The sequence below is a fragment of the Acipenser ruthenus genome, chromosome 7 (genome assembly GCF_902713425.1).
Source record: "Acipenser ruthenus chromosome 7, fAciRut3.2 maternal haplotype, whole genome shotgun sequence".
Taxonomy (NCBI): Eukaryota; Metazoa; Chordata; class Actinopteri; order Acipenseriformes; family Acipenseridae; genus Acipenser; species Acipenser ruthenus.
In genome coordinates, this window is record NC_081195.1 from 11,138,243 (window position 1) to 11,163,494 (window position 25,252).

Below are 25,252 nucleotides of genomic sequence, written 5' to 3' on the forward strand. Positions count from 1 at the left end.
TATTAAGCTTCCTTGTGAGGGAGTTTATATGCATTTCAGCTTGCGGCTTCATATTTTCAGGGTTATGGAAACTCCTCAGCATACTTTACTTTAACCAGTTGAAGTTAGCTGCCATATTAGTGCTATATGACTTAAGTTTCTGCTGTGTAGAGACGGTACATGTTTGAGTTATTGTTTTAATGTTTGGTTCACAGTTGTAATCTTTTGGATTTTTCTAAGGTCACATCCATCACTACTGTTGTTTTTCGTAATGCAATCCTGGATGGTTCCCTAGCGCTGTAAAATGTGCTAGAAACTAGAAACCTGTAGCTTACCCCAGCGAGGTATTGGTGGACTGGTTATTCATTGAATTATTATATCCCTTCTATTTGACACTTGGAGAATAGCCCTCAAATGCATACTCCCACTACTCCAAAACAGGAAAAATGTTTCTTCTGCATAAAACCATCAGAAAAGTTATTCAAGTCGTTTCCATTAAGCATTGTTGTTTTTTAATGCTAATTGACACAGCCTTTGAAGTAAATGTTTAGGTTTGTACAGGCTACCACAATCAGCCTTGCCTTTGAGATCAACCATTACAGTACTTACAGCCGTCATATTTTATGCCGTCTCTGAACCAACTCGCGAGTTCAGAGACAGCACCAATCCGTCTCATCGGCACTGAAGCACTATAGTGGCCGTGGATTGAACGTCAACATCCCGCGTGACTGTATACTGGACGTGTTGGGTGTTTTTTGTCGTCTGTGTTACACGCTTTAATTTTTTTCAAATACAATGGCTGATCAAGAACAAGACAGTAATTGGAGACCAGGAGAAGTTAAGGAATTGTTAAGTTTTTATAATAGTGGCAGCTACTAAACAGATGCAGCACTTTGAACTGTACAGTATAATTTGGGGGCACAGACCCTGAGCAAATCCAGTTAATGTGATCAGGAGACTTCTCGACTGCAGAGGAAACTCAAAGCGAGCAACAGACTGTTCAATTATATATATATATATATATATATATATATATATATATATATATATATATATATATATATATATATATATAGGGAGAGCGAGAATATGTATAATTTGTGTGTATATATATATATATATATATATATATATATATATATATATATATATATATATATATATATACATACACACTGCTGTGCAAAAGTCTTAGACATGTTGAATTTTTCTACTCTGATGCATTATGAGCATCAAAAATTTACTTAGTGTCCGCTAGTATTTTCTACTATTATAACAACCTTGACTTGCATAAAGAAGGAAAAACATTGAGTTAAATAGCTCGCATCACTTGATTTTCAAGGTGTGGTATCCGAAGCATAATCGACAAGTACAGAGAAACATCATCTCCAGTCCAATTTCTGTGTTCTTGTGCATATTTTAGCCTTTTCATCTTGTTCCCCTTTCTTAACAGAAGTATTCTTACTGCAACACATCCGTTAAGTCCTGATTTCAAGAGTGACCTTCGTACTGTTGATGGATGGACAACGACATCTGTGCCTTCTGCTAGTTCTGTTGTCAATATAACACTTGTCTTCTTCCAGTTCTGGGTTTGCCAATTACAGATGATGTTTCTCCTGTACTTGTTGACTGACAGGTTTGAAAGTTGTACTCGCAGGAGCCCTTTGGCTGTGTGAAAGGGTTATGACGGTATTATACTGGCATAGATTGCACAGTTTTGTGCTGTGTGAATGGGTATTTTAAAGAGTCTCTGACACGGCTCATTAGCGGCATTTGTGTGTGAAAGTGGTATAAGATACCCAATATAACTGTTATAGTGAGAGAAACTACATTGTTAACACTTTGATTTACTATGTGTTGATCAATACAAAAGTGTTTTTTTATACGCAGTTAATTAGGTTTATAAAGCTTTTTTTTAAAAACATTTTATACATTCCTAACCTTTGTTACTCACTAAAGCATGATTTAATGTTTGCTGTTAGAGCATAGTAAAGGTCCTTATTGAGGTTAAATGTGACAGTTTATAGTGATTATTAAAGAGCACTATAAACCTTACTCTAAATGTTTATTAACAACAACTTACAGTACAGAAAAATAGACATGTTGTTGTTGTTGTTGTTGTTATATATATATATATATATATATATATATATATATATATATATATATATATATATATATATATATACATATATATATATATATACATATATATATATGTTATATATATATATATATATATATATATTTTAATGTATTTAATTAATCTCATTATAAAGACAACAGAGAGAGAGAGTTCATTCTAAGAACAGATCTGTTCACTGTTTGAAACCTATACATTAGCCTAAGGTATCCTGTAAAATAATGTATTCTGAGCTCATCTAGTAAATTTTATGAGCTCTTTCAGGAAGCGATACATTTTCTCTGGAAAGGATACCGTTCTGCTGTGTTTTTTTTTTTCTTTCTTCTTATCTTTCAAGTTAAGGAAGTAGTTTTAAATTTACAGTTTGCTTTGAAGGCATCAGGCAAGTTTAGTCCCAGAAGTATTTCCTGTTATGGCATTAATCTAAATCCATGAAATGAGAACAGATTTTTCATCTGTAATGTGTCTAGAAAAGATAAACCTTACTCCTGGGTTATCATGATTTAAGCAGCTTGGATTTGACACGAGTCTTTATGAACCTAAACCATGGAAGATTTTACTTTTTCCCTTGAAAACATTTAGTAATGGAATATAAAATTCTCACCCCTTTAGAACAATTGGACGTCACTTTTTTTGATACAGTGTAGGTTATAGGGAATAGTGTGTGCCAGAAGTGTGAACCACTCACCCCTTTGCCCAATTGATTTAAAATATAATTCCTTAAAATATACCTGAGGATTGGCTTTAAAACCCTACTTCCATTATCATTTTAGATGTGTGGTTAAATAAATAGATTTACTTAAACTTGTATTTAAACATTTGGGTTTAATATACTAGGTATTGTTGTCCCATAGTACTTGCAGAAAATAAGTTACGTTGACTGCTGATCCCTTAGCTCAGGTGGTGAGCATTGCTAATGAGGTTTTACTGGAGGGCATATTTATATATCTGGGAGCATGCCATCAATTTCTCCACACATAGAAAATGGAAGGGCACATGCCCACTGTGATTTTATAAATGCCACAAAAAAAGAAATGTCTGCTTTACTGCAGCACCACCCCCCCACCCCCGATTTAGACGGGGGTTAGTCAGCATTTAATTAGATTTCGTTTTTACTCACTTGATTTTTAGCAGTGATTCTGGCTGTGGGGCTGAACTTGGCAAACTTAATCTACATTCTTGAAAGAGAGCTGTAGACTGAATGAGTCTACACAGTGTTTCTGCTGCTGACCGCTTGACATTTACTGTCCCAATTCTCAGCCACTGGAAGTGTTATCATCATATTGGAACATGATGTTTTACGGGTATGTGAAAGAACTGTGAAGTCTTGGAGTAAGGTTTTAACCATAATAGTGTTATTCGGTTTGCATTTCAGAAACTTGCAGGGTCTGTGATCAAGATTTCAGCTTGACCTGAGATACTTAAGACCAAAGTTGGTGTCATCTTCATTCATACACATGCTGGATACAAAGGGGGCATTAACACATTTTTTTTTTTTTTTTTTTAGAAATACCCGACTGGCCTTTTTGAAGGAACGTCCTCATAAAAAAAACATCTGTTTTGAATAAATAAAGCCATACAGCGCTAACCTATTTAAATTGTATTAATAAAATAGCATGGCTATTTATTACAGCCAGTCAACTAACGTTATGAGTTTCAACACTTACTGTAGCCTGAAGCAGCAGGTTGATGACCCTTTGACAGTTTGTGACTAGGGGGGTAAATCAACCTGCTTGGTCCGTATGAAAAGCAGTAACTATATGCCTTTGCATTTCATCTTCACTAATTAATCCTAAAAGATGTAATTTACATCCCTTTTACAAATATCATGTTTAACCCTTTGCGGTCCATTTATTAATCGCGCGTCAGGGACACCAGGTCTAATTAATTTTCACACGCGCAGTTAATTTTATACGCGCTGTTTAAATGTATTTTTTTTCACAGTCAAACGGGTTTAAATGGCCCTGCATATCAACAAAGCACACACTAGGCATCTCCAGCCCCGCCCCACCCTTTTGTTTGCTATAGCGTTCAGCTATGTAAGAAATAAATAATAATAATAATAATAATAGTCGTACATACCGATCGATCATCTCCAGATCACTCGTTTTATCACCAAACTCCTCAATAATGCGATCCAAGTCATTATTTTATTACTATAACATCTGAAAAAAGCTCTGCAAATGTCCATGATAGTCTCAGTGCGCTGACGCACTTAGCCAGCTTGTTTACTATGAACGCCCATTATCTGATACCTGATACCATGTATGACTATTCATGAAATACGCCTTTTTTTTTTTTTTTTTTTTTCCGACTTGTCTCGGCTCCTGTCGCTACCACTCGGCAATTGAATGGTTTTCTCGGCTTTTTCCGGAGAAAAAACGACTAAACACCCGTTTATTGCGTTGCTATAATGATGTCGGACCCAGTCCGACAAAGGACCTGTGAGGAATAATTGCAATGTCGGACCCAGTCTGACAATGGACCGCAAAGGGTTAAATATTTATAGCACTTGTTCAGAAACCCATATTTACCAAAAGACATAAGCCCGATATACGCTCCTGCAAGGGAGCCGGCTCTTTTGTACAGCGGTATCGGCACTATGCTTCGGGGCGGGAGGCCCGGTTTCACGTCACACCTCCAGCTGTAAGAAACTCCTGCCTGCGGGAACCGAAAACGTTACAATACTAACAGAATAACCGAATGCTTTGGATTGCTACTGGCATGTATTTAACATATCTCTCAATATATACATAGTATATTCAGCATGTGCACATTTTCATTTTTTGTTAATATTACCCCTAATCATAATGCATAGAAGCCAACGGCTACGATTTGGCCGTAGCAGCTACTATTTTTTTGAGGTTCTACTACAGCGCTACGTTGGAAGGTTATGTATAATACTACGATTTTTAATACATAAATAATAGATACTCCCATAACATTTATGAAATATTATTTCGATACCATGTGTTTGTTTTTTTTGATGAATGAATGGTTCTTAATACTGTATTTCACTAACAGTTTATTGTGGCATTGACATATTTGACTCAAATCTCTGAGCCAGGTTGCTTAGTAACCAGTTTACAAACTGAAACTGCCGCACAAGTCGCCTTGCTTTCATTATCAATAGTCATTTAAACACAAACTAAAGCAAAGTATGTTATGTATAGTTTCACTATTTTTGTATCAACTCAAAATTAAAATGAAGCATCACTTTCTGATACCGCATCACTGCTGCCACAGACATGGCAATTTGCTTCTGTGTAAAGATGCCTGAATCACAGGACAGTGACTACTGCTGTTTTCACCAACATGTGAAATTAGTTGTTTTTATATTACCAAATTTATGTATTACATCATTATATTGCACATTGTGCTTATAAAGACACTGTGCTTGCACTGTATTTTTTTTTCTAAAAAAACAAAAACTAAAAAAAATTACTAGTAGTGTACCGGTAGTGTTTAATGCAAAACTTCTCCCGAGACTTCTCCCGTTTCTCAAACGCCTTTCTTGGTCGTTTTGCTTGGGGACCCACATCAATGCCAGCAGTTTGCTGTTGCTTCAAAATTGTTGGAACCGCGGTTGGTTTTATCTCAGCTGATCTCAGCTCGAAGAGGCTCTGCGAACACCACAACAGGCCTTACACAGATCGGCAAATAATATTTTCTACTGGTTTTATATTCTTTAAAACACATTACAGTCATTACAATATTTGTTGCAGTTTCACAAATGTACAATTTGTTCCCAAAGAGCGAACTGCTTACAGTAGCGGTGACAGTCTTTAAAAGAATAATACCTGCAAAAATCTTGTAGGCTGGGCTCCCATCTCTACATCCCATGGTCAGTGGGCAAACACATTTTAACTGAATCTGGGTCCATCAAAGAACCACACACCCTTCCATGCAAAAGGATCTAATGACTTATAGCACAAAAGGGACGTGCCAGAACCGCCTGTGACACCAGCATGTATGTACACCTGCTATGCTTTGGGTCAAGTACCGTAGCAGCCATACTGACTGCTGTTGCCTCTTGAGCGTGGAAAGGTTTCTGTACTCCTCACATGTAAGATAAGCCCGAGTGCCTCAGAGGATTACATTGGCTAAGCTCTTATCACTCCTGGAAATTCAGTGCTTGCCTAAATAAGGTGGAAGTACAAAATGAAGAGGAAATATTATTCTGTTTAAGTGCTCTTATTCTTTACAATACAGGTCCTTAGACTGCAGAGGTGGCACTTTTTAACATGGCAGGTCTTTGTAAAAGTTCAGCTGTGCAATACATAAAACAGGGATACCAATGAATACAACTTAAAGTAGTCAATTTAAAAAAAAAAAAAAGTTGGTGATTGTCCGTGAAAAAGTATAAAATGTAGTTTTTTTTTTTTGTTTGTTTTTACAGCTTTCATATCAACCAGTAAATTATTTTCATTTTTCTGGTATCTACGTGTCTTCTAGCATTATCATTATTACCAGTAATTTACCTGATTTTATTAATTAATACATTTCCTAACACTATTTCATACCCAAGTATTTGTACTCAAAACAAAAGGTTAAGATTATACTGAGAGTCCTTCTATTGACTTGACTATTTAGAAGTATATAATAATTAACTAGCATGTCTTGACACTGGAATTTAATATATGCAATTACTGCTCTATGTTGTCGGGTGAAAGACTTTGACGTAAACGTGGTTTTCTATTAAGTTTATCTGATTTACAAATTTGGAACTGCACTGAGATGAGCACTTTTTTTTTTTTTTTTTTTTGCTTTGTTTGTTTTTAAACATTAACATTTTTGTGCTTGTGGAAACTGCACAATAACCCTCATTGTTCAGTCTCTATCCATCCAAATCTTTTGGCACAAATTATGATGGTAGTCTCTGTGGAGTGAATTCCTCTCCAATAGGAACCAGGCCGAGACCACTAAAACACACATATCCCCAACATCCATGAGAACAGTAGACCTAAACACTGAAGATTGGAAACAATCCAGTAATCTTAAATTGAAATGCTTCATATCCCATTAACCTTTTGTTTTAGGGGGAGTTATAGTTTAATTAATCATTTTAATTTGGGGCACAACTTTCTTGTTTTTGGTAGGAGTAAAATGCTTTCGGCTGCAAATTGCAAAGACAGACCTGTGTTCAGTGCTTAATAATGTCCTGAAAGCATGTACAATTCTTACCTTTATTTTCCACCAATGTCACCCCACGGTTAAATAAATATTTACTAGTAGCTGATTCATTGCTTCTTGCACCGCCTGAAGGCAATAAGCTGATTCAAACATTCTAAACGCTGATGACATAATGGAGCTAAAATAAGTTGGTGCTTATGGAAAAACAAGCATTTTTTTGTGACTAGCTAATTCATTTGGGCCATGTAAAAGAAAGATGCATTTCTGTAGAGCTAAGAGCATACATCCCATTTCCTTGACAACCATCCTAATTACTTTGGCCTAGCTGATCAATACTTGATCCGTTTTTCCCCTGCTGCACAATTGTCACTTTTAGTTCTGTTGCTTTCAATTTGCCTTTTTGATCATTTGCAGCTGAGACTGGTCCAATTAGTTTGTTCTTATAGGCAACAGGCCAAGGGCTTACTCTAATATAATCCTCTTCATCGATCGGAATCTGTTGATTTACAGAGATTTTTTTCCAGGTAATTAGGACCCCCTCTGTTGAGTATTTAAGTCTCCTTTTTCCTGGCAATTCATGTAGATACCCTTGCTGTGTTTATTTAAGAGCTATGATCTTAATTTCTGCTCATAATTATGCTTAGAATATTGTATAACTATGGAAGCTGTTACAGTTCTGAAGAAAAGCATGACAAAGTTTTTCTTTCAAGTGGCAGTATTGATGGATTTAATAAAATAAATTCATTTTCCTGTCTACATATTGTTAACATCTGGCAGTCTGTCAGCCCAATGTGATATGTTTAGAACAGTTGTGTTATACAAAACATATAGTATTTGAATGCAAAGACAATTTTTGTTTGATAGATCTACAGAAACGGTACATACAACATATCTGTATAAATTGGGTAAAATGAAAGGACATCTAAAGAAATATTCAGCACATCACAGTGCATAATATGACTTGCAATGGTATTAAACAGTTGCACAATAACTGTGTTTAGTGTGGGCAGTCCAGTTGACCCTGAGGCAAGCATAAGCCTTTAGCTTGGGGGAGATATGGGTTGGCTGCCAAACCAACTCAGTCTAAATGTTCATTTTAAACATTACATGTCTGGATGTCAGTTAAATCGTAATTTGTAAGAAAGATGGCAGGTATAGAATAAGCTCATCGGTGCTATGTTGTAGTTGCTGCTAGAACATCTGTGGACTCGGCCACTGTCATAATCCCATTGAACCTCCTCACTGGAATGCTGCTTGGGTTTTTTTTTTTACAGACTACAAAACATATTCCTTATTTAAAATGGGCTGTAGATTCAAAATCATCATCGAAATATAGGAAACTAGTGTTAAACAGTTGAACAGGGCAGGTTTTACTAGTATGTGATGAAGAAAGTCTTAAAAGAACTGGATATTGCAAGGCCCATATTTCTGAATGAAAAATGCTGATCTGAGTTAACCCAACATTCATTACTTGAATAAAAGACACACATTAGAATGCAATAAAGATGCATGATCTTGCTGATCATGTTGAGTGGTATTTTGTGCAAGTGGCCTTGTAGATGTCAGATGTGAAATACAGTTGCCATTTTCTAAATTAAACTTCATTTGGTTTAATTAGTTGCCAAACATCATAAATATGAAAGGCACAGCACTCTAAATACGTTGTATTTGTGTACGTGGTGCACTTCTCTTGAACTGATTGTCGGCCCATTTATCGTATTTTCTATGTATTAGTTTTAGATTGCATGCATGAGATAACGTAATATAAATAATGCATTAGTGAAATTGGTGAGTGTTTTTTTTTTTTTTTTTTTTTTTTAACAAATGACACATTTGCTAGATTTGCAAAAATGCCCTCTTTAATTCAGGCATAAGATTTTTACCCTAACGGTTCATATTCTTAATTGGCCTGATAGATGGCTTTTTGTTGGCATATTACATTGTCTAATGCTTGAAAATGGTGATTTGCACTTTATTATAAAGGTCCTCATCTGGCTGTAATTTGTTAAATCTCATTTTTATTACTAAGCTGACGCTACATAACATTTTCCAAGGCAGCATTGGATAAGAAAATTTTTTTTTACTCAATCATGTTACAGAATGCATATTTTGATTTTGTGTTGCATTATACCATTTTTTTTTTGTAGTTTGTAATGAAATTAAATCTATCACTAAATTAGGCTTGCCTAGGTAACCCGGTATTGCTAATCGAAGTTCATCCCTGTATGCAGTCCTGCTGTTTTCTTGCAGTTCAGCATTTGGGGGGTGGGGGGTGTTTATACTTCAGTGGCAGAAATTTGAACGATTCAATACAGCACTCAGCAGGCTAACAGTGACTGGCCCACCACTTATACTGATATATGTAGAAGATGATAAACGGCACAGCTGTAATTATGCACTGCCAGCAGCAGGTCCAACTGTAAATCCTTGAGGTAAACTGCTGGTGTATTTCTACATCATTAGGGACTTTTTATTTATTTTTTGTCATTAAACCAGCTGAAGGTTTTTACTTTTTTGTTCAATCGGTTTGATTCCCAATGCACCTTTCTGTATTACAAATGTCTTGCAAGCTAGCCAAAATAAAAGCCTATTACTGTTCTTGGTAGGGATGACTGTAACCAGAGACTTCCAGCCTTGTTTATAGGTAGGCTTGCTTCTTTTCGATTAATTGGTAAAGCTTGTTAAATGTCGAATTCCCCAAAAATATGAGTTCGACTGAAATAAATTTACGATAAATGTTTGTAGAACCACTCGCTATTTTTTTTTTTATTTATTTTTTTTGCCAAAATTGTAATTTAGAAATCATCTCTAGTTTGTGTAATTTTAATACTTGCTGTCTGTCCCGTCTCTGTTCTGCTTTGAATGGCTAGGGGTCGCTGTCAGTCAACTCAGTGGTCTGTTAATACTGTAGTTTCACTGTCACTTTCACCCTGTTCTGACATCGTTAACTGAAGCAGCACTAGAATGCTCTCGTTCGTTTAAATGACTGTCAATCATCAAGACCTGCACCAGCTGTGCACTTTCATTTGCTGGTTACAACGTCTGTTATTCAAAGCGAATACTTTGAAATTAGCGGGTTAAGGTGTAGGTAAGCGTTTGCTATTATAGGTATATACAGTGACAGTTACTAGTTTGATTTGAAAATGGGGCGCAAGAGGAAAACACTTCATGAGTATTGTGCACAATACCCTGAACGACAGCTGAAGTCTCCACGTCAGGATGAAGTGGGCCCATCTGCCTTTCCTTCAGTGACTCCAGCTGTGCTGAAGCAGGAGAGGGGTGGAGCTTAGACTCTGGATAATAAGTGCAGGTTAGTTCTGTTCAGCTATCTAATGTTTTGTTCTGTGCATATTATTTTTTACTTGTAAATCTGTGTTCTAAAAGTCTGCGTAATACACTTTTATATTGCGTTTTCTACGGCTTATTTGAGACCATTTTTAATCCACTGTGACCAAAAGTTATTTCAACTAGCATGTTGGTAACAACGTTTCTCAATGGCATAAAAAGTCTGGTGCATTTTTTAAGCATAAAGGTCGATTTCACCCATTCTCTGCTTCAATAGAAAAATAACGATCGAAAAAAAAAACAAAACTGGTAAATTCTTCCAAAAATGAACTTTGATATTAATTGTCGATTTGGCAAAAAAATTAAAATCGAATAGTATCAAGCCTGTTTATAGGATACAACTTTAATAGTGCGTTCAAGGTTGAGTTTAACTGTTTGAGTTTTGGTATGAATGCGGTTTGAAATATTGATTTAGGTGTAACCTTTCTGGGGAATGAACGCTGATATAGGAGCTGCCTTCACAGACCACAGCTCCTTCCTGTGTTCTGAACTGAATTCATCAGTGCTGTGGTTTTAAATCAGAACTTTAGTATTTTTTTTTTGTATGATACGTTATAAAGCCTGGTGACTGAATTGCCCCTTCAGGCTTGTGAACATCAGAAAAAGAAAGGAGCAAGATTGTGACATTTAAGATAGTAACACAAAGCATGTGTTTAAGGTTTCATTTTGCACTGCTAGGATTTGGCCTTAACAGGATTTTTCTTTCTTAAGTAATAAATTGAGATCACAAACAAGCAAGGTTTTTTTTTTTTTTTTTCAGACCTGTTAAGTTAGGGCCAGTTGGTTCATATTTCTTTTATGTATTGACATATGCAGCCTCTACTGTATGTACACACAGTGAAGAGTATTGTAATGGTGATGTTGTCCAAAGGTCACTGCTTGTACTGTAAATCTTTTATTTATTTTTTTTAATAGCGAACTTGGCTGTCTGCCCTGAAACAAGAGACGAAAGTTGTTTTCATTGATCCTTGCGAATGTGAAATCTGTAGTGTGAACTGGGAGGTAGTACATTATATAGATAGTGTAGCAAAGTGCATAATAGTATTTTTGTTTTTTTAAAAAAAAAAAAAAGGTTTTGTTTAAAACATGCATAACATTTTTGTTTAAATTAAATTTATCGCCGACAACCCGATTTTCTTTATTTTTTCAGGATCTACGACTTTCAGGTCATGCTGCTGGGTAGAAACACAAAACCACTGTTCTAATTAAAAGTTTTAATGAGTTACTCTGTCATTTTGAAAGTTAAACGCAAGCTTTCAGAGTCTTGACTGACCTCCTGTCAACCCACACACGTGTACATGGAAAAAATAAAAATAATTGCTAAAGTTATCAATCTACGGAATATGAAAACGTCATAGCTATACTGCTTCACTGTTAACACAATATCTGTCCATCTCTATGAATTTCCTTATTACCACCCTCCAGAGCCGTTAATTGGTCAACATTCAGACTGAACCCGCACCTGAGATCCGTAGCAAACAGCTTTTGGTTAAAAAGTAAGGCTGTGCAGTTAACCGATTTTGTCGGTTCGGTTTAAATTTTTGAGAAAAAACCAAAACCGAGTTGAAGCATTAAAACCGTGTTGGTTTCCTGACATTTTTGACCATTCGAGAAAATGTCTGACAATGCTAGCAGCACCCCTCCTGCAGCTAAACATAAAAGTTTAGTTTTCCAATATTTAACACAGGTTGATAAAGAATTGTGCACTTGCAAAATATGTTTAAAAAAAGTAAGCGCCAATTACAGAAATACAAGTAACTTAAAAAGACATTTACAAGCCAAACACAAAGCAGAATTTGAAACCCTGTGTAACGAAGAAAAGCGCAAGGCTGAAGTCAAAGAAGATGCGCCACAGACCACTCCGCAGCTAACTATCGTACAACTCCAGATCTAGACCTAAAATTATACTCAATGAATACTGATCGCAATATGTAGAATATTAATAACATTTGCCAAGACAAATATTGATATATGTAATTGTTGCAGTGCATTACAAACAATGTACTGACTGCATGAACAGCTGATCAGTTTTTTCTGGTGTGATCGGAAGAGTAATTGAAAGCACATTTTAATTCACTGACATGTTCGGGGCGCCAGAGGTTACACACATACTATTATTATTATTATTATGATTATTATTATTTTATTTCTTAGCAGATGCCCTTATCCAGGGCGACTTACAGTTGTTACAAGATATCACATTATTTTTACATACAATTACCCATTTATACAGTTGGGTTTTTACAGGAGCAATCTAGGTCAAGTACCTTGCTCAAGGGTACAACAGCAGTGTACCCCACCTGGGATTGAACCCACAACCCTCCGGTCAAGGGTCCAGAGCCCTAACCACTACTCTACACTCCAGAACCGCACAGCCCTATTAGAAAGCCAAGTAAACTTATGTCTTTCGTTCGTTGTAACTGCAATATTATATAATGCAGGTGTCTTTGAGACTGGATAAAGTAGGACAGTCAGACAAAAAATGAAAATGCTACACAACAGGTTTGAAATTGCGCGTTGTTGAATTTGCCAAAATGCATGGCAATCGCAATGATGAAAAAAACAGTACGTGACTGGAGACGAAACAAAGACAAACTTAAATATGACAAAAGAAAAACGGGCTCATGGAGGAGGACAGCATTTATGGCCCAAGGTAGTACTTTTAATGACTTTAATACATTCTGTAACATAGTGGTACGCTTGTAAAGTATGTGTGTGGTTATGGTTCTGATTAAAAAAACAAACATGAATGTATTTGTACAGCTGGATGTTTTTGCAATTGTACTGCACCGTATGCGACACTAAGATGTTATTAGATGGTGCACTGTTTAATTTATTTATTTATTTATTTATTTATTTTGCTTTTTTGCTTTAAACTATAAAGCAATGACAACAACAAGAGAAACTAAGCAACTATGTCTTAATCAGTGGTGATACTGAAGTCATCAATAACAGTAATTAAAACAAAATAACTACATCATGACTGAAAGCTGTTTTCTGCACAGTGACAGGAAGATGTGGTCTGGGTATGAAGGAGGTCTATTTTTTAATTGATGCAAGCAGCCCTGTTATTAATACGTTTCTTTTAAATTTGAATTAATACAACAAATTTGTAAAAGCCAATGCAGCTGCAACTGTTCAGTAAAGCAAAGACAGTATGTTCTTGAAGTGTTTGGGTACTTGATAAGCTAAAGTAAAAGACTAATACAGATGTGATGTAGGATGTATAACTTGGTTTTACGCTCTGTTAATTATTACTATAAATCCATTCAAGTACCATTTGTCAGTGGTTTATACTGCTACTAATAGAATGTACAATACTGTAATAGTATTATATCTATATTTTGGATTTATTTGGACATTGCACTTAAATGTACTTGAACCAATTTAGAAATCTGAATAGTTTCAAGCAGTTTAACTAAAAACGAAAAAAAACACAAAATATTAATGGTATAAAATATTGCGAACGAGGGTTATTTAGAAACTAAACCTGTGTTTTTCTTTATTTATAGGCAGGGTTGGCTGATTTAAATCATGATTGAAATCACGATTTTCTAGGAAAATACATGAAAAGTATGTTTTAAAAACCTTTTATTAACACAGACATCTTAAACTCTTACTGTCTATAAATTAAAACTCTTAGGGCTGTATTCTGATTACAGCGCAAATGCAAGTGCAAGCGCGAACGGCGCTTGCCCCCGATCCTGTGGCGCAAAAAATACTGCACTGAAATGGTATTCTGAAGACATGTCTTGCCCCGTTAGAGCGCCTGTCCCGTCGTTAATGTATTCGCTGAAGCGATTCTGATGCAGGGTTAGAAACTAACAATATTGTGCTACTTTGAAACTTGGTAGTCCTAATGTAAACTTACTAGTCCTTGGTGGAATCAACAACAGTTGGGGTCCCTAAAAATGGCTTAGATTTTATTTTGCTAAAGTACAGTTATAAACGCTCATCCAGATCGATCAATCACCTGTTTGCACCTCGTTACTGAGCAACTACTGTACTGTGTGATGAGAAACTGACACTGACAGCACCAGACGGGATGACAAGAAAAGATTCTCTCAGCTGTGTCACCTTGCCGACCATAAAGCTCCGCCTGAAATTGACACCGATGACACAAATAAAATGTTTATTGTAATGTATATTTACTAATAAGAGCATAACAAATACAAAAGAAAAATTAAGAAACAGATCTTTTCAAGAAAGATGGGAGACTTTGTGTACATGGATTTCATATTTTTAAATATGCTGCAATAACAGTTCTTTTTGTGAAGCATCCAGACTATAATTTGACAGTACAGGTAATTTATCAGTCAAGGTCGTAACCCGGTTCAAATCACATTTTTGTAAAATGACTACACTTACTTCAAAAGATACATGTTTCAGTAAATTCAAACGATAAACTTAGCATCCCACTCAGAGGGAGAACACGAACGTTAAACGTTAAGTGGGGTTGGCATTGCAGGGGAGGTGAAGGGAGGTTTCAGTTCTGAGTGACTGCATATTTTTAACGCAAGACTTGAACGTGAGAGTATATGTGTACATTTGTTTTAAGTACTCGCCCAGAGGACTACTGAGACACAGACATCAACTAGTCCTCATCAGATTTAATTCGCCTCAGATGAGACAGAGTTTCTAACCCTGCTGATGACAGTGCAATGGGGTCCTAAGTAGACAGTGTGTTAAGACCCGCTGAAACCAGGTTTATTTAGTGGTGCAATCAGGAACTTTTAACAGTTGAACACACTATAAAAAGCAAAGTAGTCCTAAGTAACAAGTGCATGTGTTTGGACTTACACAGAAAGAGGAAATGAAAGAAAGAAAAGTAAAAGAATGACTGGGATGAGTGAGGGGTATTTTTCTCTGGCGTACTCCATCGCTAAATTCTTGTAGTTCACATTTAGAGGATGCCACAGTGATAAATAATAATTTGTTTGGTATGTGACTATTCACAAGCCACCATTTCCAACATCCTTAAATGTACAGTTTGGAGGTACTGTAGAGCTACAACTATGGTACTACAAAAAAATCCATAATTTTAATATAAAAAAAAAGAAAAAAATTTGATTTAAATAAAAGAAATCTGAGATAAATCTGATTATTGTTTTTAATCAAAAAGGTCGTCAACCCTGTTTATAGGTGTTGATCATATAGGGGAAAAAAAATGTAAAAAAAAAAAAGTATTTTAAGTACAAAAAAGTGTTCTCAAAAAGGGGGGGCGACTTTTACGCCATTGTGAACTATACAACGATTTTTACAGTAACTGAAAGCGTAAATATTTGCTTGGAGGACAAGGCTTATATTTCCTGCAGATTTGGGGTTCCAAAAATGTAAAATTCAGTCCACCGTTTAGTAATGTTGCCATATACTTTGCCATATGCTATAGGGAAAAAAGTGGCCTACTATTCATGTTCCTTGCTTTTTCAGAGAACAAACAATTGTGTTTCTTCTGGAGTTGGTAGCACATAGAAACACCTGACTATCTTAGAGAACCTTTCTGCTGAAGCCAACACAAGTCAGATAGTGTATATATAGAGCCTGCCAACATGTAATCAAGATGTTTTAACAAAGTAAACAGCATGACTTTCTTACAGCCAGTAGTTTAATCTGTCTGAATGATCTCCTGAAAATATTTTTAAAAACACAACACTGAAATAAATGTGACGGTGGATGTATCTTGGGCACATATTTAGGAAGTCGAGTGAAATAATCCGTCGCGTATTCGACTGTGGTGGGACCAGGTTAAGTATTTTTTTTAAGATTTAGCTTTTAATGGGGAGCTCCCCTGTATCCCTTGTTTAGAAAGATACAGAGTATTAATGCTTGTGACAGGGTAGCCGTCTGGGTGCGTGCATTCGCTGCTTATTGGGCAAGAGGTCGAGACGGAGGTTGAAGTTGATACAACCCACAGGCGAACAGGATTTATTTACATGTCAACGCACTGAACAGCTCACGTGACACTACCAGCAATGGTTGCGCACAGAGTACATACAACACAGTGTACGAAAACTTTTGTAGGATCTACAATCTCTAAACTAAGCTTCTCTGTTCAATAATGAACTAACGTTGCTGAAGAGATTGACAGGCGGATACGTGACACGCCGATACGCAACGGATTACTGTACTTCTTTTGTGCTTGTACTTTTTTTATTCATTTAACAAAACTTTGTGATTGGTAATTTATTATGTTTTGTTAATTAAAAGGCTCAAGCAGATGGAATTATCATCTTCCAAAATACCTTTGTGTAATTGTATTACAGCTTGCATATGGTATCTGTTAGGAATCTGAGCCTGGGCTATGTGCTGAATTATTGTGTGGATTAGTATTTGAAGGCTCTTGGCTTTAAAACTTGTGTCTGTTTCAAATCCTAAGAATTCTTTACAGTTTTTTTTTTTTGGTTTCAGTACAGCCTGTAACTCTATCCAACACTTTTTTTTTTTTTATAAACACTGCATCTTAGAGCAAGCTGCAGCAATTCATCTGAAAAGCTGCTTCAGTTTGCCTCACAACAGCAAAGATTTCCTTCTAGTTAAGTAAACTCCCTGATTTTTGGGTGTGTGTAACTTTTTAACTTCATGATAACACTAATGCAGGGGGGCAAAAGTTGCATTCCATTGCTCCGCTAAGAACAATTTTGCAACTACTATAGCATGACTTAATGTAATGATGTGCACTCAGAAGGGTGTACTTGGCGTCCTCCTTCCTAATCTGTAAAATAACACTCTTGTATGATATAAACACGAAAGGGTTAGTTAATTGTCTACAGTTCGATACAATAGATTCCACTGCTTGTCTGTGGTTTATGACGAATAATGATGCCATAAATGTATTTTGCATAGCTACTATTTTCTGATCTAAATGTTACTGATACATATTATTGATATGTCAGTTGACAGTAAAACCATTTGTCATACAGCATGTGGATTTCAGAAGATGCTGACCTCCTTAAATGTGATTTTTACACATGAACCTCCTTTTAATATTCCCAGCCATGCACATTTTCGCCTTCTGATTGTAGCAATTACTACACAAAGATAAAGTAAGAAAAAATATCTAGAATATCAGATTGAGTAAGGTAGAACTGGTCTGCTGAACTGGTCTGAAGATGCTTTGCTACAAATATATGAAAGCAGACTAAACAATAAATCTACTGTATGGCTACCAGTGCTGTCTTACTCAAGAAATAAATAGAAAGCATTACTCGAGAAAACACTTACTCTAGCAAGGTCTTGTTGACATACAAAATAGTCATGTGGTCCATTCTTAAAATAGAAAATATTCACTACCTGTACAAATAGTCCAGGCTAATGTACCCCTATAGTAGGTTATGTAAGCAGAATGTCTGTCTGTCTTTTTTTTTGTTGTTGTTTTTTAATACATTTTGTCATTACTTAACTGCTTTGTTTACTGGCATACTACTTAAACTTTAATAATCACGTTGATAAGAACAGGAAAATACATTTAATTTTCTGTTTTAATGATTGGAAAGTTTAATTAATTTGTGAATATGACAACTTTAAAAGTGGCTCATGCTCAATAAAATCTGTAAACAAACATGATTTTGAAATGCCTACTTTAAAAACAAATGTATGCAATATTTAATTTTCTTTTCAAAATAAATACTGCTGATATATGAAACTAATATGATTTTGATAGTGTTTGAAGGTATGGTGTGTAGACTAGAGAATATTGTACTCTTTCAGTGATTTATAAAACTGAAATTCATGAAGTTGAAGGGTTATATTTTACGGAGAAATACCAGCTCTTTGCAAATTCTGCTCTCTACATTTACGTGTTTTTCATGTAAAAAATATCTTCCTAAAATGTCTCGCATGGTTTTAAAAAAAAAAATGGCAACATTCACCTATTCAGTCTATTTTAAGTTAAATCATGAAAACATAATTAAATAAGTCACAAGTCACAACATTGTTAAATTGCATGATGTGTCATTCACACTGGTGATGGTGGTTCAAGGGAGATAGCAAAATATAGTTAGCAGTTCTGCATTTTCCATCATATTTCCTATTTTTATATCAAGAATCTTATTTGAAGGTCATTCTGGGAACTCTAGGAAATGTACTAATGTGCAAACCACTTTGGCAAAAAGCTTAGGTAAATGCTTAATTGCTACATGTCCTGTGATTTTTAGTTTTTGTCAGAAAGTCAGCTTATTCAATTATTATTTCTAACCAAGAAATCCCAAAAGAAACCAGGAAGCATTGCATGGCTGAAAACCCTTATCCTGGCTTCCTCCACATACAGACATTCCCATTGGGTACCTGGAAGTGGAATTTGGCCTTGTCAATCCACAAGACATACTTATGGAAGTTATTTTTCTTATGTACTTGCTCAGAAGAAAGGGATTCTTTGCATTCGCACATGTTTTTTTCCTTGGCACTTTCACAGCCAAACCAGTTTCTTTGAGCCAATGAGTGTTTGTTGTAGGAATAGCACTCAATCCATAGTCCATTCTTCTTCATCTTTTTTCCATTGCTGTCAGTAATAACCTGTGAACATCCAGGCCTGAGCATAACATTGTCAATTACAGACAGTTTCTGTGAATATACCCAGCAGTACAGGTGATAGCTTGTTTTTCTTAGTAATTTACATACTACCTACCGGTGTATGGCTTAGCACAACTAATCTTCCCCCTCAAGTATTGTTTGTTTGCAACCGATGCACTAAAAGTATTTTTGAGTTTAGAAGTATTTTAAACATTTGAAGACTAGCAACTTAACCTTCCCCAAATAGTACAACATCAGTGAGATTGCTATGCAATGCAATTTAAAAACAGTAACACAGATATTAGCAGTCAGCTGTATAATATGAACTAATGGCAAGTGCTTTGTTTGAAGTCATAGACACCATTAGACAGGGAGTTCCACAATCTGGGTGCATAGCAAGCCTCTTGCGCCCAATGTAGAAAATACTTGTTTCATTAGTTGGTCGATGATGGTCTAGCAGGTGGTAGTAATGTGGTAGCTATAAGAGTTTATCTTCAATGACAAAAAGGCTATTTGTGTCTCAAAACAATCTTTTTCTCTCCAACACATTGGCATCAAACCAGAGGAAAAAAATGCCAGGGCCAATAAAGGAGTATTTAGTGACAGTTAAGGTTCTGGCTATCACAGAAACATTAAAAAAATAACAACATTTATCAAAAACAGTGACACTAACCTCTCAAAAACAGCAAGCTGCATATTATAACAGTCATTTTCAACTTGAGTCTTTCAACACTCAATGGTGCTAAATGTAGTAATACTAAAAGAAATAACAGATTCAATGACACTTGTTTCAGAAAGACTTCTAGTCATAACATTTGTAAATGAATTTTAGTATTTCTGAACTAAAACCCTTAAAGGTTTTTTCCTGATAACACTGGTGAATTTTAAATACAAGAATTCTAGAAATAGTTATGTCTTCATGACAGGAAAGGGAACAGAAAAAGATAATACATATGCCAAATTTACCATATTACATGTTTTTAAATAAAAACACTGACAAAGAAAAACTATTTTAAGGTAGAACCTACTGTTTTCTTTGGAAGCCCATTTTCACCACTAAAAAAAAAAAAAATTAAATTAAATAAAACATCAACTTACTATCTCATAATTATGATATACTATCACATAATGTTGACTTACTTTCTCATAATTATGACTTAATATCTCATAATTTCAACTTAGTTTCTCATAATTATGACTTACTATCATATCAGTCGAAATTATGAAATAGTAAATCATAATTGTGAGGTAGTACTGTAAAAAATGTTGTAAGTCAATTTTCTAGGCATTTTTGTGGGGCCCTTAAAAGGTGGGCGCGACTTATACGCCGGTGTGTATGTGCTGGTGTGTCTAATATTAAACTACTGTACCAGTGCCACAATGGGATTACTATAGCCACGGTTATGGCTCACACAAACTTAACTGTCAACATCCTGATTTATTTTTTCAGGATCTAACACAAAACCACTGTTCTAATTAAGTTTTAATTTGTTACTCTCAATACCCTAAGTCAGTTTGAATATTAAACGTAAGCGTTCAGACTAAAAACGTCGCACCTATACTGCTTCTCTGTTAACACTAGCTGTCGGTCTTTATGATTTTCCTTATTCCCACCCCGCCATTGATTTGTCAACATTCAGACTAAAACTGGGATCCGTAGCAGACAGCTATTGGTTAAAAAGCCGTAGCAGACAGCTATTGGTTAAAAAGCCGAGTAAATTTATCAAGTTGAGTTTGTTGTAACTGCAAAGCTTTTTGAGACTGATGTGGCAGAATAGGGGGAGGAGTCAGGCGAAACACCTGGCTCCAATTTGTTTTAATTGGGCCCTGCATAACGGCAGGGGAAACCCAGTAGAGAGGGCTGATGTGGTGAAGGAGGGGACCTGTCTGGTCGGAATCAGCAAAGGCATTTGGAAACTGTTCAGCGGGGGGGGGGGAATCATACGCATCATACACATGGGAGGGGTCATATGCAAAAAAACACTCATTATCATATAATAGACGTACCCCCCCCCAACTCAATGCCACACGACCATCATGACAGTAAAAATAGACAATGTGATCAGCAGATGTGTCAGCCGCACAAAGAGTACAGCGTGTGGTTTTCAATAACTACTGTGCAGAATACATGATTTTTTTTTTCTATGGGTAAATATCGGTACTTTCTTCCTATGCATCGGGACGCGGGACATTTGCTAGGAAATCGGGACTGTCCCAAGCATATAAGAACTGTTGGCATGTATGCAAAGGCACTGTGGGGACCTGTATTGGATTGTGTGTGATGGGAAACGGCTTAGCTGTCAAGTAGTGTTAGGTTAGGATTAATCAGAAAAAAAAAAAAAAAAGCTTAGTTTAGCACGCCCAGTTGGAGTTAGGGTTTTGTTTTGTTTTGTTTGTTTATTTTATTGTGTGAAAAAAAGTACTTGCTGAAAAAGAAAAAAAGTCCTGTGTTGAGTCAAATAACTCGTGCACAACGAACCCGAAAGCCAAAGGCTTGGTTACACTGGATAAAGTAGGACTGTGACAAAAAACGAAAATGCTACACAAGAGGTTTGAAACTGCGCGTTGTTGAATTTGCCGTGCTGAAAAAACAGTACGTGACTGGAGACAAAACAAAGACAAACTTAAATATGGCGAAAGAAAAACGAGCTGATAGAGCAGGAATGTGTTTATGGCCCGATTTTGTAGAAAACATTGCTTGAATGGAGTACTTTTTGAATGACTTTAATACATAACATACTGTAACTTGTTCTACATGTCAGTGCAACGCAGTGGTACACTTGTAAAGTATGTGTGTGGTTCTGATTGATTAACAACAAATTTTAATGTATTTTTGCAGCTGGAAATGTAATGAAGTTGTACTGCACCTTATGCAACACTTAAGAGGTGTTGTTTACTGGTTATTAGATGGTGCATTGTTTAGTTTTATTGTTTTTTTTTGCTTTTTTTAATTGATGCAAGCAGCACTGTTTAATACTTTTCTTTTAAATTTGAATTAATACAACACATTTGTAAAAGCCAATGCAGCTGGAACTATTGTCTATGGTACGGGAATACACACACAAAAGGTAAACAAGCAATGGCAGAATACAGCGCGGAGGGAATAACACACAGCATGCAAACAGACATAAACACAGATGCACGGATCGCTACAATATCTATATTTGATGTATTTTGACAGTGTATTTTAAATTTACTTGAACCAATTATTTAGAAATTCTGAAAAATTAAATCGTTTCTAGCACTTAAACAAAAAACACTGAAATTATTAATGGAATAAAATGTTGCAAAAAGGGTTATTTCGAAACTAAACCTGTGTATCTTTCTTTATTTACTGGTATTGAGAATGTAGGGACACAAATCTATTGTAAAAAAGCTATTTTAACACAAAAACTGTGTTTTCCTAAACTTGAAGTCTCAAAAAGCGGGAGGGGGAGGCGACTTCTACGCCGGTGCGACCTATAAAATCATTTTTACGGTAAGTCATAATTATGATAAAGTAAATCATAATAATGTGAAAGTAAGTCGACATTATGAGATAGTAAGTCGACGTTTTATTTTATTTATGTATTTTGGGCTTCCATAATTTTCATACTATACATGGATTCATACATGCCAACAGTCCCTATATGGTCGGGACAGTCCCGATGCATAGGAAGAAAGTCCCGATATTTACCCATAGAAAATAAAAAAATCATTTGTTCTGCACAGTAGAGTTAGGGAAAACCACACGCTGTGCTCTTCGTGTGGCTGACACATCTTCTGATCACTAACATATACAAAGGGAAGAACGCTTCATTATGTCTATTTTTACTGTCATAATGGCTGTGTGGTGTTGAGTTGGGGGGATATGTCTATTATATGATAATGAGTCTTTTTTGCATATGACCCTCCCATGTGTATGATGCGCATAACCCCCCACCCCCGACAAGCGTCCCGCTGAACAGTTTACAAATGTTAGCAAATATGTGCATTTGCTGCATTAAAATTACTGTACGTTTTGTTAGAGATTATCTCCTTTTGTACTTAAACTGTGCTTTCTACATTCTGCACATCCAAAGTCTTTCTCAATAAATTTGAATGGAGCCTTCCAGGTACTCTTACTTTATAGACACTAGAGCTTTTCCTATTATGATTACATGTATCTGATTTAGAGCCCATTTTTATCTTAAGTACCGGTTCTAGCACTAATTCTGTAGGTTTATAAAAGAATAGGCTATACCCGCAAAGGCATTGAAAAAAAGGTTTGGTTTCAAATTTCAGTTGATAGAGAGGTGTTTTCTTACCTGCTTTGTATTTCACCACATAATGTGGAGTGTAGCCTCTCCTGTTTCTCAGTAAAGGAAATCCAGACAAAGCCTTTTAATAGGCAGGTGCCCTATTATGAAGTCTATGCAGTTTGTCACCATTTTTGTTTTCTGAAAAACTTTTCTGAAAAAAAAAGGTACAGTAGCTTGAAACAATAAGTTAACAGATCCTATGCAATGAAGTTGTTGGATTTTTTGTTTGTTTGTTTTGTTTCAGGAAAATGGAAGCAGACTTTCAACAAGCTTCAAAATGTGGACTATGATTGTGGCATATGATAAACATGTTGGTTTTTAGCAGAAATGCTAGGTTGTGTAGGTTTAATTTTCAAACCATTTAGTGATTTAATTTTATAAGAATTGTAAAAAAATAAAATAAATAACCTGCAGTTATTATTGGATACAATCTTTTATATGCATGTCTGTGCAGCAAGATGTTTCTTGTTTTTACTATTTTGTTTTTTTCTTTACAGGGATTCTTCCTCACAGTTTCCCCAGAGTCCATATTAAAGGTGGCCAAACATGCCTCCGAACACAACAAGGTCTTCAGCTTGAATCTCTCTGCACCATTTGTCAGCCAGTTTTTCAAGGAGCCCATGATGAAGGTCATGCCGTACGTGGACATCCTATTCGGAAATGAGACGGTGAGGCAGTCACTTCCAGCAAATACTTTTGTGGGAAGATTATTTTGGCAAATGTACAGTAACATGTCTCTTTTGTAGAAGAAATACTTGTCTGTCTGCTCAGATAAGAATAAACAGATAGGTAGTAATTCATAGTTTTCTCCCTTTTGGTTAAGGTCTCACTGGCTTCACTGTGCTAAAGGTTAATCTGTGTTTGGTGGTTGTTTTTGTTTAGTTTTTTTTTCCTGTCTTGAGTGGGTTTTGCAGTGGAAGGTCAGACGGTTGGTGTTTGTTAATAAGCCAAGTTTGTAGAAGCCCTCCTTCCCTCCCTGATGGAACCACCAATGCAGATGAAGACTTAGAAGTCATGGGAAAGTCCCAGGGGTCCACTACCAAAAGATAACAGAAACAGAGTTATGTGTTTATCTTCTTTTAAATGTATAACCGTTTATCATCCTTTCTTCAGGGATGACATTTACCATGTTACTCAGTTTTACCTTTTAAGAATAACAATTGGAGATATTTTCACGGTAACATCTAAAAGTCTTCCATTACTAAGGTTGGAAAATGGTACATCGTATAAGGTTTTAAAATAGAACTTCCTATTAAATAATTGGACCATTGGGTCTATTGGCATGACGTATTAATAAGAGTAATGTTATGTATACTATATTTGTTATAACATTTTCAAGATTTGCTGTACCTTTCTTTAAAATGATTTTATAACTGAGTGAATTTTGTCCTACAAACTTGCTTTTTAAAGAGTAGTGGTAGAACAAATCAACACAGTCAGTGCTAACAGTTTGTCTGGGATGTATCTTTCCAGTACACTGGGTCTTGACCACTGCACTCTGTGTGTTAGTTTCCCAGCACTCTGTGTCTTAGTTTCCCAGTGAAGTCGGCTTCTCTAGCGCTGCAGGCAGGTGTCGTGGCCATGATGATTTAAACTTTTAAAAGCTTTTTATGTTTTAGTGCCAGACAGACGGAGCTTGTCAAATGCCTGCTGTGGTAAATGGATGTCATGGCAGTTACTTAGAATTGGGACTGGTTATCTCCAGATAAATCACCTGGGCCAATGAAATTTTAATATCTGCTTCAACTGTATGTTTTGTGTAATTCATAGTAGAATGCATTTGTTTTTGGAGCAGTTTCAACCTAAAGATAGGATGATTTTTTTAGAAACAATTATACAAATGCATGTTTTAATAATGGCACTT

General features: G+C 35.8%; 1 protein-coding gene across 4 annotated transcripts in view; it reads left to right on the forward strand.

The window, feature by feature from the left end:
• The window catches only part of LOC117415758 (adenosine kinase-like), a 126,768-nt gene that overhangs the window by 68,346 nt on the left and 33,170 nt on the right, over positions 1-25,252 (forward strand). For all 4 annotated transcript variants that reach the window (XM_034026529.3, XM_034922167.2, XM_034026531.3 and 1 more), the window contains exon 7: positions 23,886-24,056. In XM_034026529.3, the coding sequence (XP_033882420.1) occupies positions 23,886-24,056 (171 nt within the window). The remainder of the gene's footprint in view (positions 1-23,885; positions 24,057-25,252) is intronic.